At 34.1% G+C, this 19903-nt stretch overlaps 3 protein-coding genes across 4 annotated transcripts in view; 1 reads left to right on the forward strand and 2 right to left on the reverse strand.

Annotated features, from left to right (window-relative positions):
* Window positions 1-877: 877 nt before the first annotated feature.
* LOC101745294 (protein phosphatase 1L) lies at window positions 878-3837 on the reverse strand. The gene is made up of 2 exons (XM_038010751.2): window positions 2651-3837; window positions 878-2545 (listed from the first exon to the last, which is right to left on the reverse strand). The coding sequence occupies exons 1-2, from the start codon at window positions 3647-3649 to the stop codon at window positions 2162-2164; spliced, it is 1383 nt and encodes a 460-aa protein (XP_037866679.1). The 5' UTR covers window positions 3650-3837; the 3' UTR covers window positions 878-2161.
* Window positions 3838-4991: 1154 nt separating this feature from the next.
* Window positions 4992-19903, reverse strand: part of LOC101741258 (dedicator of cytokinesis protein 9) — a 47029-nt gene continuing 32117 nt past the window's right edge. The window contains exons 29-33 of the mRNA XM_038010753.2: window positions 13588-14000; window positions 11690-11906; window positions 9971-10136; window positions 9239-9364; window positions 4992-8746 (exon numbers count right to left, since the gene is read on the reverse strand). Coding sequence (XP_037866681.1) covers window positions 8533-8746; window positions 9239-9364; window positions 9971-10136; window positions 11690-11906; window positions 13588-14000 — 1136 coding nt within the window. The 3' untranslated portion in view covers window positions 4992-8532. The remainder of the gene's footprint in view (window positions 8747-9238; window positions 9365-9970; window positions 10137-11689; window positions 11907-13587; window positions 14001-19903) is intronic.
* Window positions 14547-19582, forward strand: LOC101745576 (prostatic acid phosphatase). 2 transcript variants are annotated; one of them, XM_004929174.5, is made up of 7 exons: window positions 14547-14825; window positions 14958-15071; window positions 16015-16254; window positions 16828-17010; window positions 17084-17204; window positions 17874-18085; window positions 19318-19582. In XM_004929174.5, the coding sequence occupies exons 1-7, from the start codon at window positions 14688-14690 to the stop codon at window positions 19474-19476; spliced, it is 1167 nt and encodes a 388-aa protein (XP_004929231.1). In that variant the 5' UTR covers window positions 14547-14687; the 3' UTR covers window positions 19477-19582. The 2 variants fall into 2 exon arrangements, 1 of the variants encoding a protein (XP_004929231.1); XR_009972917.1 differs by having other exon boundaries at window positions 14580-14825; window positions 17874-18398; window positions 19048-19582.

Here is a 19903-nt window from a genome sequence, read left to right on the forward strand (position 1 = left end):
CAGGGACGAAAGAATTTAGTAGGTAATCAAAGATTTCATTATCATTAGGCATAGTATACTTGGAAATAACAATACTTGAATTTTTTTAAGGATAAATCTTCTTACTATGGTTAATGGTCTTTATAGATAAAACTGTGTTAAAAAATATATTTATGCGGGTACGCACATGGGTTTTTTTGCGCTCACCTAGTTTACCTACTAACCGATAGATCGCTTGCACACTTTCCATTTTCGTCAATTAGATACGGGAGTAAAAGCCTGTAATATTTAATTGCTAAGGATAAAATCTAGGTAAAAGTAAATTCATTCCCAACATACATATACATGATGATGGCGATAAGGCGTTGGGTATTAAAATTGTTTTTTGGTAAATATTGTCGAAAGGATTGAACTAATCCATAGTAAAACCCAGCGTAGATAAGTGGCAAGGTGCGGTACCTATGGCATGTATCTAGAGAAGTTTGATAAAATTTAACCAGTTCCATGTAGCGCGGTAAGATGATTACTTTATTAGATCAGAAAAAAAACTGGTTCTTTTTATGTACGTACTTTTTTAATCAAATATCCGCCAAAAGTTCGTTGTGTAAAATCTGTCCACGATTAAGCGATTCGGTAATGTTTTTGATAAGTCCACAATAGAAAATAAAATATTTATGAAAAACTAGTCACGGGGAACAAAATCCGCACCGCAGCCAACTAGTATTAATTTGCAGTCCATAAATTACATCTCATTACCGCGATAGAGGAATTAATATATTTTATGTATGATTCATGCCAAAGATAGAAAAGTCATAGATAACCTTTTGATCATGCAACACTTGAAGGTTTTCCAATGAGGTCAGCAATAATCAATACACAGTTTGCAGTACAAAAATAATTTTAGCAGTATACATTTTTTTATTTGACACCAATGAATTTCATAATCCTATTGAGATGACAACATAGATAAGTAATTTAAGATTTTATGGAAATCTTACTCACACTGTTTACTATTCCTATGGTATATTTGCATAAAGTTACGAACAACAAAAATAACAAAAAAAAAAAATGACTAGCACCACAGGCAACATAATAATTATGGGGGCATTGTTTTTACTTAGCCAAAATAATAACTACAGTTCAACAACATAACAACAGTGTTAGTAAAGAGCAAAAATAATTACCTATCTTAGCAAATTCAGACGATTATATAAATATTATATATTGTAAATAAAGTTGAATATTGTAGTTAATGTACTTTTCAGACAATCAAATGAAAAATATCATGGCTTTCATGAATATAAACGTCCAAAATATTTATTATATAAGAAATAAATTTAGGAAAAAGTGCATTTTTATAGCATTCTTTTATATCTATTGCAACATTCATTATCATACAACTGTTTTCATACTATATATTATTAACTACTTGTACACAAATATGACACCTGATAATGTGCATCAATTTATCTCTAATGTTGTTGAACAACTTTTTTTTCAGAATATCTTATCATCAATAACATCAAATAGATTTATGAAAATCTGCATACACTTCACAACCATCCATAAATTCAAATATTAAATTTCAAAAATATATAATTAGGTACATGCACATCCGACATTATAAAATATAAGTTACTCTGGTCTAAGTAACAAATTTACTTTTTAGTTAAAAACATTTTCTTTAAACTTTATTTTCAGAATAGTTGCTTTAGTAAAAATACATTTATCCTCCTTCAACTTCATAAAACATTAAATGTATATTATGCTTATTTTATTAATATGTTTCTTCACACAAAAGAAAATTTGCCACATTAATGTTTTTAATTTTGGGGTTTTTAGTCATTAATTACTTGTCCTCTGCATATTTATTTATTTACAATATATGTATATATAAAAACACTAGGGTAATCTTTTAGAAAATAGTATAAATTTTTTACTGGATGGAAAGATTCCAAATAAATACTTCTTCAAATGCACTATGTATTCATGGTAAGATACTGTATTAACTTTTCAGAAGGTATTCTTTATAAGTTATCATGGCTCTCAATTGCTGTAATTGTTCAAATTGCTCCAAGTATGAGACCTAATTGTTATCAGGCATAAAATTTCTAGAAAACTGTGAAAAATGTACCTTGAAATCTCTTACGAAGATCTAAACTAAGGAATAAAATTACAATTTCTACTGAACTCCTGCGATGGTTATATTGGTATTTAGGAAGTTTATGACCAAAACTGTAATATTATCGACTGATCCTCTATAATATGCTTGTAGTGTTAAACTTTTTGCCCCATAATCTGGTTCATCAAGTCTTTCTTTAATAAATTTCACAGCTTCTTCATTGGTAAACGTGTCCCAGAGACCATCAGAGGCTAAGACTAAGAACATAGGTTTATGATCATTTAAGTTAAAAGTAAGTATATCTGGATCTGCTATGACAAATTTCTTATCTTTGAGTGGGTAATCACCCATAGCTCTTGAAGTAGCTAAGATACCTGCAACTCTCCAAACTCCATTATAAGCAATGTAACCTCCTGCTGCCTCAATTCTTTTTTGTTCCCTTACCTGAAATTACAACATTACATTTAAATCTTAAATATTTGCTTTAATAACATTATTTATTGACTAATATTAACAGTTCTAAGTATGAGGGATAGCAATTACATTTACCTGTTGTGGTTTATGGTCAAACGAGACAGGAATAGCATTGCCTCTCGAGTCACACATGACTCCCCTGGAGTCACCAACATTGGCCACTATCAGATGATTATTTTCCATTATTGCAATAAGGGCTGTAGTGCCGGCAACATTCAAAGACTTCTTTGCAGCTTCTACTAGTAATCTATCTGCTGCTAAAACTTCATCAGTCAATAATTTTCCATAATTAATTTTTCCTTTGTCAATATAACTAGATAATGGTATATTGATATTCTTAACTGGCTTAGTTGTGGTCCGCACTTCTCGGGTAATGATTGGCCTTGCTTTAGAAAGCTGGGCAAGCAATTCAGGATCTGTTATTTCTTTTTTTGATGTATCATCTGCAGTACTAACTGACTTTTTGAAGCTTGTTTTACGTTCAACATTTTCCTCTTTAGGTGCATACTCCTCAATAATTTCTCTAGATATATCAGATATTTTACCTTCTTTGAAAGCGTTAAGTTCAACAATTTTGTTGTAAAGATTCTGTATAAGATGGTCCTTGGCATAGTTAGCAGCAAACTCTCCGCCGTGTCCATCGAATATAGCGAATAGTGATATGCCTGTGTTGTTTACATTTTCGTTTATTATAAATCTATCTTCCATGTGCATTCTTCTACCTTTGATTGCGTAAGCAGCACTTAACGTGCCTTTCAGTTCCCAACTTTGCTTGTCTGCATCGGATCCCTCCATGAGTTTCATTCGTTGAACAGCGCTCATAGGATTCATCGCTTGCGACAGTCTGCTTAGCATTGTTCGACTCCATAATTCTATACTTTGAAGATACATTAAGAAGATCACAATAGCTAGTGTGATCACAACTACTTCAGATCGCAGAAAATAAAGACGCACCATTTTCCATAAATAGCTCACAGGAGCGTCAAGAAAAGTGCTACTGGTGAATCTAGACAATATTTTTACAAAAGAAACGTACGTTTGATGTAATACTCTGTCTTCTATCTCGTCTTCCATGTCCCCGTCAGAATTACTTATTTACACAGTAGAAGGCTTAATTAAACACGTTTATTACACTTGATCAGCAGTATTTTTTGTATACAATAAAAATACACCCAATCAAAATCAAATTCAATGTCTCGTTTTTTTTTATACAACTTCTTTACGGCCATTTGCTACTCAACATTTTAGCCTGTTTCAATTGTAAAGTGGCGGGAATTAACTTAGACTTCAAAGTATTTGTAAAAACACCAAGAACAACATAGCGTGTTTTTTCCGATTTCCTCACATTTTTCATTTTCTAAAGTATTTATTGGTTAATAGTCTACTATTATTATACATTTAAACTACACGAAACACTAAATGGAGACTATACTTTCCCGCTAAGTCTGTTGTCCAAAATTGTCCGATATTTATTATTGATCTGACTGTTCTTTTTTGTTTTCTATTGTTCTGAATTTTACTCTTTTAGCCGAAATTCTTATTTATATATTTTTTTTATTAGTGAGTGGGTATTATAAAATAAAGTTTATGTATTTCAAATTAAATATAATATAAAAATGTCCCTTTAAATACTAGGAATTTATTGTTACGTAAATTAATTTGTTGGAAGAGCCCGATAAACCGCCGCTAACGTGTTTGTGGCATTTTTCAGTTGTACACGTTAACAGATGCTAAAGTTCATTAGCTGTAATAATGTAATGTTTACCAGATTTAAATTTTTCTTAGATCTGATTTTTTTTTGTATATTGCAAATCGTTTCCCATTAATGCTAGTATTGCCAGTGCTGAATAGTACACTTGAGTTCTTTTTAAGAACATAGACGGACGGATGAACTCACATATATGTTACCTGGATCTTGGGCCAGTTACTTTAGAACTAAATCCTTCCAGGGGAAAAATTAAGACAGTAGCACCGACGCACACAACTGTTCTGACAGATATCAATACGCAATAGGCGGAAGACGCAGATGTTAGCACTCTCCCAGGCTGAGCACCATGGCTCGCTTAAAAGTTCGATGAAGCTCTAGCATAGCCCCGGAGGCAAAAAAGAGGAAAGAGCACAGGAAATTAATATCTGAGCACACTCAGCTTATTATAAAATTATCGACTATTTTGTCAAGCCAAGATCGATAATTAGAAGTTATAAATTCCCGAATTTTTGGGGAAAAATTCAATTACAATATGTATCAGTTATCTACATGTACTTACACATGCTATACTTTTTTGAATTGATTATTTAACCTTAACCTATTATTCAATTTTATGTTTCTCCTATTTATTTTGAGATATTAATTTTGTATTTAGTGTCGATGTTAGCTTAAATTGCCTCAGTTGGTTTCGGGACAAGAAAAAACACGTTTATTTTATAAAATGTATTAAAATGGTGAAATAGAGATTACATTAAAGTATTTATTTTTAGTATTAGGTATATATTTCTTACAGGGACTATGCAGTATTAATTTTAAAATTTCAAACCAACACTTTAAAATATTATAAATATTAACAGAAGCGATCAAATCGAGTATTATACTTGTTCATCATTGCCTGAAACGAAATCTGGAAGAGTCAAACCAACTTTTGTTAAATGTAAATTTAATCTATTTTGTGAACATACTTTCAAACGCATGATATACGTGTGTATCACAGTGATGATACAATACATTAAAAGTACTGCATGGGTCACAGAATATATTATTATAATAAAATTTTAAATTAATTTAAGCAGAAAAAGTTAAACAGCTTATGTTACTTATTGAAAAACGCGCTGATTTATTAGTATCGGTATTCCAGAGAAATAATTAACAACTTTTATATATATTTTGAATAATATCTCTGTGAACGTATATATTTGTATAAATGAACGAATATTGAATGAATGAATTCCTTTTCAATACAATTACGGAGGGTAGAGGTAAGGAGAACCGTCTTTGTGTGTGAAAAAGTGTCCGTTAAAATCAGCTAAATAAGAGTGGCGCTACAGTAGCAAACGGGTAAATTTAAAAAAAGTTATTAGAATAAAATAGAGAAAAAAGGACGAAAGAACTGTAAGCACTACAAAACCACAAAAATTCTTTTATTTAAAGCTGATAAGAAAATGCAATCGATGTCTCCACGTTTTACTACAGCAATAATTTTAGGTTATATTGACGAAATTCGTTTGGGTCTACGTAAACATGTGGAGGTCTTGCATATTACACTGTCACTAACTACTCTAGTCATTAAATATATTAAATTTCATAGCTCAGCATACTTCAGTCAGTTAACAACTGCTCAATTCATATCATCATACCCTGTGCCTATGCTAGCGCCATTCTGGAGGATTTTTGAACTGTTATTTTGTGCTGAAAGTGGGACACTTTTCCAAGCTTCTCCCATATGAGACGGTTCTCCTTACCTCTAACCTCCATAAATACAATGTAGACAAATCTCAGTTTGGGTAGTTTGACAATTATGTTGTAATATATTATTATTGTGTGTATTATACTATTTCAAAGTATATGATTTTTTTTAAATAAAATTTATGTGTAAAAGTAATACAATATACTTTTCTCCAATCTTGATGAAATCACATAATTTGTACATACACAAATATAACATGATACTATTAGAATAAAACTTGTTATCTATTGCAAAACATTAAAAGCAGCAGTGGATTAAAATTCCAGTAAATCATCGAAGCCATGCATTAAAATTAATTTATAAGCAAAGAGTGGAATGAAAGTAAAGTTAGCAGAGTCTTATAAGATAAAATAAATTATGTAATACTGTATATAAAAGAAAAACACAGAAAGAACATAATACGATTACTTATGTATCGATTAACTAATTTTATTACATTACAGTCCTATATGATTATTTGAAAAACACAATTAAGTACGTAGAGAGACAGAGAAAATAGTATTATAATACATTTCAATCCGTGATTTTACACATCTGAATATTAAGAAAAAAATTAATATATTTTTAAAATACATTTGACAGTAAATACATTCTAAATTTTTACCTATTATGTTGTACTGTAATTAAATGTCTTAGAAGTGAAAAAATGTAGAAATTGTAAAATTTTAAGCCTTATTTCTGGTTTTTGAATTTTACAAAAACAAACTAAATATATTTTATATTCACATTAGTTTATGGTAATTATAAAGCGATTTGTAATAAGCACACGGCTTGTCACATATTATAGAAAGTTAAGTTATCTCTTACAAAATTTACACAAAACAAACAAAATAAATTAAAACAAAAATACAAAATTTGTTCATATAAAATACGATAAAACTTAGAAAAGATAGAAAACAAAAAAACAATTCATCTTTGTTACTTACAGTATTTTATAGTCAGATATATTATGTGACTGATATAAAATAAAATCAAATAAAATAAAAACATGAAAACTGGAACAGAATTTGTACAGGGATGGAATGAATTTATTTAAAATAAACAACAATAACTTAAACGCATGTTCTTCGCGTGACAACAAATTCGATATCTATTACAGGAACTTACAGTTGGCAAAACCAACTTTCCAGGATGAAAGATAATATTTTATTCACATTTATTCATAGTTACCACCAGGTAGGTAACATTTCAATTTATTTATGTGTTGATATTAATTTGGATAATAAGAACATTGATGATTGATATCTTGGTATTATTCGAAATATATAATCTAAGTCTACATTACAAAATCACCATTATTGGTTTTCTTTAGATTAAATCAATGAGTAGTTCGATTACTTCATTCGAAGTTTCTATTCATATAATGTATTTCGAATCACATACTATTTACTTAATGGTTTCTAAACGATTAAGACGAATCAAGATCTATCGATTATAATAATTTTTTTACGTCAATAAATTATTATACTTTTAGGTAGTTTTGTGTAGTAACGTTATAAGTAAGTATTAATTGCTACTTTTTGTGCTCTTGTTTCAGCTGGGTGGATCGAGGTCTACTTATAAATTATCGATTCGAATCGATTGCTATCGATTATTATGATAAAATCAGATCTAAAAAAACATTGTATAAATATATAAAAGTCATGGCACGTCCATTATTCGGAAATTATATTTAAATTTTAGATTGGAAACTGCAATTGGCGAAGATCGATATGAAAAAAAAAAGTGTTATGTTGTGTTTTTTAATGAGACGTTTTTCGATAATTTTCAGTCTTTGTTTACATTTAATATTTCATTTGAGAATGTTTATTGTTAGTTTGAGATAATCAATATAAATATTGAAATATACCGCATTGCACGCTGCAATTTGTTTTTTTGAATATTATAAGTGTAAATATTGGTGTTATAGTTTTAAATTGAATATGTTCTAAGAGTATGAATTTTAGGTTCTTATTGTCACAATTATTAGATTATAGACAAATAGATCATTAACATACTACAAAGTATTGGTTAACTTGCTATTTTTTATTATTATTATTATCAAGACAATCCAAACTAAGGTTTTAAGTTTTGTAACGATTTTGACTATCATTTCCTATGTTCGTGCTGCTACATAATTGATTTAAATATCGATGTATCAATTGACTTTGTTCATGTCGCCTATATTTAATTCAAATAACTATATTCTTCTAAGATACAAGTTAAGAAACTATTGGTAAATTGGTTGAGTTAAATTTGTGTTTTGTTTATTCTTGGCAATTCATACATTGCAAAGACATCTGGCCCACTGACTTTCTCGCCGGATCTTCTCAGTGGGTCGCGTTTCCGATCCGGTGGTAGATTCTGCGAAGCACGGCTCTTGCTAGGGTCAGTGTTAGCAACACTCCGGTTTGAGCCCCGTGAGCTCACCTACACACGTTAGGGTGAAGCTGAAATAGCCTCTCAAGGCTATCAGCAGAGGTAGTAAAAAAAAAGACATGTAGAGATTATTTTAGGAGGTTAAGCGTTACTAGATTCGATTTCTACACCGGTGACCGTGGTACTGAGGGTCCCGTTGACGAGTATATCGTGCAGCGGCTGCCCGAGCACGGACGACAGGGAGTCGCTGAGCTTGTAGTAATTACTTTCGAGAGCTTCGTGGTACGACGTCTGGTCGGAGTTTATCAGTTTGGCGTTGAGTTGAAGTGCTGAATGACACACCGTCAGAAATTCTCTGTTAAGCAAAATTATTCTTTATTAACTACTGAAGAGTGAATTAGATTTCTAAACGAAAAAAAATTATGTATATTTCAAAGCAGTTTCTAAGATCGTTTATTGAATTTTCATTAAGAAAGTCGAAGTAAAGTTACATTTCACATTGAACGGGCTTAAACTTAAACTACATTTTTTTTGCACTATGGGTTTACGATAGACAGCGGCTTGACTCTGCCCCTGGCATTGCTGAAGTCTATGGGGGAAGGTAATCACTCACGATCAGGTGGGCCGTATGCTCGTTTGCCTACAAGAGCAATAAAAAAAGGCATATATACTTTCGAAATAAGTAAAATATACGCAGACCATCATATATTATAATATCTTTACAAAATAAATTCGACTAGAAAAATTAATGAAATGATTCAAAATTTGTGAGATAAAATTTCGCAATTAATTTTTATCGATCTCAGTACATTGTATCGTAAATTGAATAATTTTTATTTGTACTCACTTAAATATGGCTTTCAATTTATCGACCATCTCATCGGGGTACATGTGGACTAGAGTTTGATCTAAGAATGCGTTCGCGTACGCTAATGGTCCGGCGTTTACTTGTACGCACACGCTTCCTTGCAATCTGAAAATTTTATTATTATTTATTATTACATTACGCTGTTACTATTATATACGCAAGTCGTTTGTGAGTACGCTAGGTACATTATTTACAAAGGAAAACTGTTATCAGCTCTCAAGATTTGAGCTCTAGACGAATACACTGGACTTCTTATCCAGTACAACACAAGTTCTTGGAACAATAGGATATTTCAACATCATCACTTTTTTAATTATATACATGAGTGAATGGGCATTTCAATATCGCCACACACCTTGAAATATAAGGTTAAATTCGCAGTGGTATTATTTAGTGGCTGTCCCATTCTTCAAATGGGATTGCATGACTGCTTTGCGGCAGAAATAGACCGAATAATGGTACCTACTTGATTCGGCTCACATTACGCCTTAGCACCATTAAATGGCGGTTTACCATAGCAGTACGCTGGTTTAATACTCGGAGAAAATAGATTGTGTTGATTGGTTTTCTATGTTTATAACATTACGGACATTGAAACGCTCGCGTTCGAGAGAGACAGCAACACATATCCATCTCTGTTTTCGGAACTGTTTTCACAAATAAAAAAGAGTTATTAGCTGTTGTGTATCAACAAATATAGGCAATAGATACCTTAGTTGTAGTTTCTTCAGATCTGGAGATTTCGTGTTGACAACTTCGGCGAGTTCAATTACTTGACTCTCCATCTCGGTGATAGCGACCTCTATAGGACTTTTCTCTTCAACTTGCGTCTCGATCACGGGCACGCGACGTTTCACGTACGGAAACCAGTTTTCGGCTGCAATAATTATAAAAAAAAAATTACGAAGGGTTTTCGATGTTTTTTTGTATTTATTACACCATTAGCGAACACAGTTTACAGTAATTTCTGTTACCCGGATGAAATAGCCTATGTTTGATTACAATCGTTTTTAACTAATGCTATTTTTGAAAATCTAATAGTACATAGCCCACTGAGTTTCTCGCCGGATCTTCTTTCGCAGTGGGTCGCGTTTCCGATCCGGTGGTAGATTCTGCGAAACACGGCTCTTGCTAGGGTTCGTGTTAGCAATGTCATCAGGGTTGAGCCCCGTGAGCGCACCTACTAGTTAAGGCGACGCTGATATAGCCTCTCAAGGCTATCAGTTTAGGTAGGAAAAAAAAATTGTAGAAGTGGGGAAGTGTTCCCAAAAATAGTACTAGCTGGTAGACTGTAGACTGCTAGATTATCTAGGAAATATTTTTTTGCTCATTTTGTGGACTTTTAAACAAAGTCTAAATTAAATGTCAAATAGCAAGTATCAGTTCCTTACATTGTAAAGCATCGCTAAATTAAGAAATTCATATCACGATAAAATGTATGATACAAATGCAGATAGTTATGTATCGCAACACGACATATTATTGTAAAGTTGATTATTTACTACGTGGGAATGAGGCGGTCCGTTCTCGGTCTTTTCATATTATTTTTAAATGTTTACTTTTTTACATTGAAAACCTTGTTAGTATATAAAAAGAACAGAACATAGCGAGCAAGCTGAGATTATTTAGCCGGTTCTTCTCGGCTCATATTGAAACCGGTGGTCGTTTTGTGATTCATCTATACTTAATATATAAATCTACAGTGGTTTTTACGGATGTTCCGTTATAACTACTGAACCGAGTATCCGATTGACTTGAAACTTGGTATCCATGTAGAAAATATATGTACTTAATGGATAGGCTAATATTTTAATGAGTCTTGGACTCCCTAGCCCAGTTGTGGTGGCGTTCATGACGAAAATCTTTGTGGGGGTGAGAAATAATAATGTTAATTTTAAATGCCTAGCGAAGCTGACGGGTACAGCTAATTAGGTATATAATGAAACAGAAGTTGAATTATATTATTTTGATTCTATCATCCAGAGTTACCATCGCACCGCTCGCCAACGAGTACGAGTTCATCCATACTACCTGGAGCCACTGCGTTCATCCACATTGCGTTTCCAGAGATCTTTTTTGCCAAGTATCATCCGGCTTTGGATCGAGCTCTTCTCCACGGTGATTCCCGAGTGCTATGACATGTCCTTCAAACGAGGCTTGTGGAGAGTATTAAACGGTAACAACGGCCTGGCTTTGTCCCTGGCATTGCTGACGTTATGAGCGACTTTATCCACTCACCATGAGGTAGGCCGTATGATTGTCTGCCTACAGGGGCAATTTTTTTTTTTATTGTCCTTGTAGGCAGACGAGCATACGGCCCACCTGATGGTGAGTGGTTACCGTTGCCCATGGACTTCAGCAATGCCAGGGGCAGAGCCAAGCCGCTGCCTACTGCAATAAAAAAAAATCTATTCAATATAGTAGATTCACCTGTTAGATGCGTCAAGCGCAAGTGCTGTTCGTGCACTGGTCCGCGGGCCGCGCCGCTGCTGGTGAATGGTGTTTCGAAGACGAATCTGCGCACGTTGTGGACGCGTTCGAACGAGCTCTCCGCGCTGGAGCCCGTCGTGGTGACCCCCTCTGGGGCCGCACGTACCCATGTAACTTGGATGTAGGCCAGCTTACTGTCTAGTTCTTCGCGATTAACCTGAGTTAAAGCATTAGATTAGTTTAGGTTCACATAATCCTCTAGATCAGTGTTACGCAAACTATGGGTCGCGGCCCCTATGTGGGCCACCAAAAATTGTTGAGGGCTGTTCGGCCCTTCAAACCGAAACGCATTACTGCTCGACAAAAATAGACAGGGTGGTGGTATCTACCCGTGCACTAACAGTAAGCACTAGCACTAACCAGTGGACTAACAAGACGTCCTACCACCAGTAATATTCGATGTACGCGGTCAGTGCATAGCTGCTACTACTTACGCCTGTCGCTTGTTCCTTTTATTGGATAGTATTACTATGGATATACTCTTCAGAAAAAAAATCAAAAATATTATCTTGTTCTACACTTTCGAGTGACCTTGTACCCGCAAACTAGTCAATATAATTTAAAATGTCGTAAAAACATTTATGGACCAGGCTTGACGATGAAGTAAAAAAATTACACCATAAAATAATAAATTAGAATTCGTTTTGTTCTTTATATCTAATTATTTGAATTTACAGTAAACGGTAAAACTACATATTCACATTTTCTTTCACACATCTTCATTATGTCGTCTGTAGGTTGTCTGGAAGAGATCGCTTTCAGCTGTAAATCTGATCATCAAAATCTCTCCTGAATTTATTTGTGATATTTATAGCATTTAATGAAGCCTGGTCTACACTACTGTCCGCAATGCTACGCGTTATTAACACCAGCTCGAATAGGACAACTTTTTTTATATTGCTTAGATAGGTGAACGAGCTCACAGCCCGCCTGGTGTTAAGTGGTTACTGGAGCCCATAGTAACGTAAATGCCGCCACCCACCTTGAGATATGAGTTTTAAAGTCTCAGCATAGTTACAAGGGCTTCCCCACGCTTCAAACAGAAACGCATTAAACTGCTTCACGGCAGAAATTGGCAGGGTGGTGGTGCGGACTCACAAGGCGTTCTACCACAAGTAAAGAAAGCATAAAGAAGACAACACCGATAATAATATTGAAATTTAAACGATTAAAGGTAAATAACCTTAATATGAATAGCTGATAATGTCATACAATAGAATGTTCAACAACGCGGCCTTTACGAAGACTATGAATAAATTAAAACTATTCAGATAATGGTGTATAGTGAATTATCTAAAAAAAACAAAAATGTAGGTCTACAAATTGAACTCTTTTTCAAGGCGGATGTAATATCTATCTACGTATCTATTTGTTATGAACGTATGACCTTATATTAATAGAGCATGGACATTTAAAAAAATTAACTAAATATATAGTAGTTATTGAGGAAAAAGACGAAAAGTTTGGGGTCGTCCACTGAAATTTTCATATATTTGATTTTAATCTGACACTACGAACTATTACTCTTAGTGGTAGTAGGACCTCTTGTGGGCACGCACGGGTAGGTACCAGTACCCTGCCTATTTCTGCCGTGAAGTAGTAATGCGTTTCGGTTTGAAGGGCGGGACAACCGTTGTACTGTACTGAGACCTTAGAGCTCATATCTCAAGGTGGATGGCAGCATTGATGTTATATGGGCTCCAGTATCCATTTAAAACTAGGTGGGCTGTGTGTCGTATTGCTTGATAATGGTTAATACAGAAATATAATAATGTATTAGTGTTATTATTATAAATATATATGTATTAGTAGTCTTTTGTACTGTATAAATTACTCACGGGCGCCGAATCCATGATGATCTTAACGAAGCCGCAACCGAATTTTTGTTCGTAAAACGTTTGGAGGTTCTCGGAAATTTCGCTGAGCGACGTCAGTTTAGGTTCCTTGTATATGAATTCGACACCCTCTTCGTCTTCACCGAAATGCGCTTTCCCAAAGAACGCGACACGGTAAAACCTGCCCAGTAATCTTTTTCCTGAATTCGTGACTTCGATTACTTTAGCGTATGCTTTTGTTAAATGCTGGTAGCAAGTTAAAAGCGCTTGATAGTCCTTTCTTTTCTCGTAGATCGGAATGACGAGACGATACAAAGGACCCAGGAGTTCGTAACGCTCCGCCTTGTCAGCACATTCTGCGCATATCAACAACTGATCCAGCAATGCTTGTTCGTTGTAATGCACGTCAGCCATTCCTGAAATAATAATACATACCTTTATTAAATGAGTGCTACTTCTTATTGTATTTTTTTACTACATTGAGCTGTGAAATGGAAAACAAATAATATTTTAAAATTGTAGCAGCAATTATCTTTTACGTGAAATACCCTCTTCAATTCGTCCATGTTTTTTAATATTATATGTAGACTAGCTGTACCCGTCCGCTTCGCTGGGCATTTAAAATTAACATTATTATTTCTCACCCCCCACAAAGATTCTCATCATTAACGCCCCCGCAACTGGTGTAGGGAGTCCAACACTCATATAAATATTAGCCTATCCATTAAGTGCATGTATTTTCTACATGGATACCAAGTTTCAAGTCAATCGGATGCATGGTTCAGTAGTTATAACGGAACATTCGTAAAAATCACTGTAGATTTATATATTAGTATAGATATAATGTTCCCGGACATTCGTACTATTAAGTTCTAGGTTCTATTAACTAAATTCATATTAATGTTTTCATTTGAAAATTAAACGACGTTAACACTTTGAAGATTGATCCCGCAGACCCTCTTTAACAGCCTATGCGGTGTATATCTATTTAAACAGAGCAGAAACTACACGAGTCGCAGTCGAAAACGGTCCGCGAACGCGCGTACCAATGTACCGCTGATAACAAAATTAGCTAAATCGACTCGGCTACATACGTATCAAGCATGAAACTATTCTCGACTGTATGGTTTCTGTTAGTCGTTAGTTGGTGCTCCGAAAGTACGCCCACGAGAAGGCTCGTCGAGCAGAATGTCGTGTCTGACAAGAGTCTACAGGATACCGATTTGCTCTTAACGTTCGTGGTAAGTGTTAGGATGAGTTTTTCATCCTGCCACGCATTCGTAGCGTGACCGTGGTTCCAGGTTACGAATCATACATTCTTTGTATAGCATTACGATAGGAAATTCTGTTATAAATGCGTTTTTTTTTGTCAGGTATTTCGTCATGGCGACCGTACACCGGATCAAGAAGAACTGGCGTTGTTTCCGTCATCTACACAGGGCAATAAGGACTTGTTCTACCCTTACGGATTGAAGGCATTAACAAATGTAAGTCTTATGACTATTATTATAAAGTATATCACAAAATCTAGTATTAAAATATTATGGAATTAAATTGTTTTTTCACGCAAAAATCATAAAATTACATTCGATTCGTGTTAAAACGAAATGTTTAACAATAAATGTATTTGTATTTAGATTATTTACAGATTTGCGCATCCAATAACTAAGAGATTTTGTAAAATGTATGGTTCACTTTTTGCCAAAAGTATAAACGCGATTAAAAGTAGAACAATCTATCCTAATATTAATATTATAATTATGAAAGTTTGTATGATTGGATTTTTGTTACCCAATAGAGGGATGTTACGCAAAAATTGGGGAATATATTTGCATGGAATTTCACACAAAGATAGTTCATAACCTGAGCTAACACAGGATCCTTTTTATCATGATAAATCACATGAAATAGGCAACGTTAGGTATATTTAAAATAATAAATAAATACCATAAACCATACCAATTAAAACCAAAAGGTGATCGCTGGTTCGTTCAATGTAATGTATCAACAGATTTACAAATAAATTAATGTTTTATGACACAAGCAACTTTTTATCTTGGGAAATACGTTTCATTCATCTGAATTAGAACTTTAATGCGGGCGAAATTGCGTGGTACGTCTAGTATTAAGTATAAAAACAAAAAATGTCTACATAGCTTTGATATTTTGCTCTTAGTTTTTTTTGTAAGCATGATGAGTATACAACCTGATGCTGAACGACCATTGGAAACCTAATACTTGTTGATGGGCAAATAATTCGTGGTTCAGGGTAGCATACTCCATCTTCTTATTGACAGCTGGACACAATATTCTAATGTAAGATCCTCTGATGTAAGCGTCTTTGTTAAACAATTAAATTATCTGATTTTTTTTTATAATAATATAGGGTATTTAAGAGATAAAAAAATGTAATTAATGTTATTTGAGCAGATGGGTAAACGTCGAGCCTGTTCAGTCGGGAAATATCTCAGAAAGAACTATGATGGATTCCTTTCGAGGTTATACCTACCAGACGAGATTGTTATCCGCACTACGGATTATGATCGCACTAAAATGACAGCTTTAACTGCGATGGCCGGATTGTACCCACCAGAGCCGGAGCAACGATGGAACCCCACATTAAACTGGCAACCCGTCCCATATAACACTCCACCGCGCGATGAAGATGACGTAAGGACCTTCACATAAGTAACTAGTTTTTTACTGGTGGTAGGACCTCTTCTGAGTCCGCACGGGTAGGTACCACCACCCCGCCTATTTCTGCCGTGAAGCAGTAATGCGTTTCGGTTTCAAGGGTGGGGTAGCCGTTGTAATTACACTGATACCTCTAGAACTTATATCTCAAGGTGGGTGGCGCATTAACGTTGTAGATGTCTATGGGCTCCATTAACCACTTAACACCAGATGGGCTATGAGCTCGTCCACCCATCTAAGCAATAAATAAATAAAAAAGTTTATATATCAAATCCCACTTACGCGAATTTAATTTAGCCATGAAATTAAATCAGTAGTACTCCGGCAATATTTGTGATGAGATAATTGAAAAACCTGTTCTACCACTTTTTTTACAATCAAGTTTTACAATCGTAAACTGATTAGTAGTATAACTTGTTGAATATAGGATAAAAAAATAAAAAAATATCTCATAATATGTTAGCAAAAATATTATCTAATCATATCAGTTTTGTAACGATGAACTTTGACAGATCAAGTTGCGTAAAAGGTTTCTTTTTCGATTTTCAGTTACTATATTACTACAACTGCCCTCGTTATATTGCACTAAGAGATGAAACAGCTAGTTTGCCGGAAATCCAAGATTTATTGGCGCCGTACAAAGACCTCTTTCAATATTTAGAACAGCACACGAAAACTAATATTACTACATCGGAAGATGTTTTTTATTTAGACAATCTATTTCAAACACTGGTTAGTATTTTAATTTAATTATTGAAGATAAAAGTAGTATTTTACTTCTAATGCACTATTCGATGTATTCCAGAGAAATGTCGGCGTTGAAACGCCAAAATGGGCACAGGAAGTGATGCCGCAAATAAAAGAAGTTACAAAAATCGAATATGCCATTCAGTATTATACTCCCGAATTGATAAGACTATCAGCTGGTGAGATATACCTATCTTAAGTATATCTTATAATACACGTGCAGCTGATTTCAGAATATGTCATGTTTTTTTTAAGTTAGCTTTAAGACTACGATCTATACTTGACATCTGTTCATAAACTCTTTAGCTATAAAGAGATAAGATCGTGTAATACAAGCAACCCTGAATATTTTATTGATTCTGTGGTTTCGTATTCATGAATGAGGTAAAGTTGTGCCTATTTCTGCCACGAAGCAACCTTGTGTTCCTATTTCTACGGTAAAATAACTGTAATTCTAAAAGTATGAGATTTCAATTTTATATCTCAAAGTAGTGTAGGCAGCGCTGTTCATGCAGATATACCTGGTATCCGATGATAGCTTAGGGCTAGATTAAAACCATTTTTTTGTTTTTAATTTTCTTATATATATATTGTTGGTCGGAGCATATTTTTTATTGCTATTGTCGGCAGACGAGTATACCGTCCACGTCACGGTAAGTAGTTACTCCCATTTGCGGACTTCAACAATGCCAGTAACACAGTTTAGCTTCTGCCTACTGGCGAACTTTCCTCAAGCAAGACTGCATTTAAACATTATGATGAACTTTTTGTGTCTAAGCATCAGAAACGTTTGTGCAAAAGGCCAGAGTGAAGTGCCAGTATTGAAAACAGGCTTAACCTTATTTCAGGGGTTTTGTTAAACGAAATCTTAAATGCGACCGCTTCATATTTGTCCGGTGATACCGAGCAACATAAAGCACGTTTGTATTCGGCACACGAAAACAATGTAGCGGCAATAATGGCAGCCGCTAAAGTTTTCATACCTCATCAGCCTAATTACGGGTCTACGATAGCCATTGAATTCCGAAGGAATCGCACTACCGGAAAATATGGTTTCGCGGTAAGTCTGGATTTCACGAAATTTACAATGTTTTTCCTTCTTTCTAACACTTAAAATATATTTAAAGAAAAATGTAAGCCACTATCACAATATACCTACTGTTACAATAATTCTGTCTTTCGTTTTGATTATTCGTACTTTGGAGCAACGCCTTGTGAAATTGATATGAAAAATTCAGTGGTGATCTATTTAAATATTATTCACACACCTGTTTAATCCGGAATCTTTTCAGAATCAGATACTTCTATATTGTGAATAATACAAACGACTGTTCGATGACCTTCGATAAATGACAACCATGCAACTACTAAGGGTGGATTCGACCAAACTTCAATTTATACTCGAGTAACTATACGAGGAATAACCTATTCCATGATTTTAATCTCGAGTAAATCCATAGTCGTTTTTCCACGTATACTTGCGCTAGGAATAACAATACGCGAATAGCAGAGTGAATGGTGAACAAAAATAAAATCCGGCAAATAAATGTTGTTGTTCAACGGCATAGTGTAAGAGCATACAAATCGTCAACTTGATTTTGCCGTATTTTAGTGTGAAAAAGTAGCTGTTGTGAAAGATATCCAGCTGTCAAACGTATTATTTTTATTTGTTGTTTGTTTGAGGGAATTGTCAAGTTTTGTCGTGTGGTTTTATCTTTTTTCGTTTAAACGTTGCATTCAGACTATTAATAATCATTTAGTGCATTGCGTTGACTTGAAATTAAAACAGAATAAATATTTATGAAATGACAGAAATCAGATGTTGGACTGACAGACGCCATTACTTTATTCTAGGAATAGCTCCGTTATTCCGTGCGAAACGGCGGTATAGTAACAATTCCCGAATAGGCCCACTATTCTTAGAATTGTAGTTGGTAAAACGTAAAATTGATTTACTCTCGATTAACTGACGAGTTATTCTAAGAATAAGATTTACTCTTGTTTGGTAGAATCGACCCTTAGTGAAGTAATTTAAATTGACCGTGAAATTAAAACCATTAATCTATTGCTTTAAATATTGACTTTCATGTAAACTTGAACTTTGTTTTATTTTGTTTTAAGTTTAATAAATTTAGGAAAACGTTTGTTCTTGTGAAACCTCTGTCACAAATACAAAATCACATTCGTGACGAATTATCGTGAATAGGATTTATTTTGTACAATGTTATTTTCAGTAAATATTATGACTGTGTCTTGTGTGTTTGTTAAAGCTTATTATTATTGTGTGCTCAGGCGGTGTATGCATGCGATGCCGGCGGCCCGGGGAAGGTCCTCTCCGTAGACGGATGCGGCGGAGAAGCGTTTTGTGAATACGAAAAATTCGTCAATCTAGTCCAATCTTATAGAATTACATTAGAAGATTTTGAATACATCTGTCCGATATTAACTTAAGCTTGAATTGAATTTCAATTAATTTGTTTGTTAGTTTGTGTTTCATTGATGCGATTTAAAATTGTTGTTTAATAAAATGGCTGTGATTACGAAAGAAAGGTTTCTGGTGCGTTTTTATTTACCTGCTACATTTAGATATTCGTGTAAATGGCCGACATGTCGCGCAGAATCTGCGTGTACGTGCATAGTATCAATCTACAAAATAATTGTGGATTTCGATTTGGTCTTAGCTCTGTGACATGTCGTTCTTCAAATGAGGTCCTTAGTTATAGAAAACCGCTGGGCTGTGTCTATGGTAAAGTTGAAGTTCTTATAGTTGAAATCGACTTTTCATACATATCATAGTTTTACTCAGGATTTCGTCTTCGTACGACGACCATAACAATAAAAAGTAAAAAAAAATAATGATAAAAAGCAATGCCAACGA

Source organism: Bombyx mori, chromosome 4 (assembly GCF_030269925.1).
Source record: "Bombyx mori chromosome 4, ASM3026992v2".
Classification (NCBI taxonomy): Eukaryota; Metazoa; Arthropoda; class Insecta; order Lepidoptera; family Bombycidae; genus Bombyx; species Bombyx mori.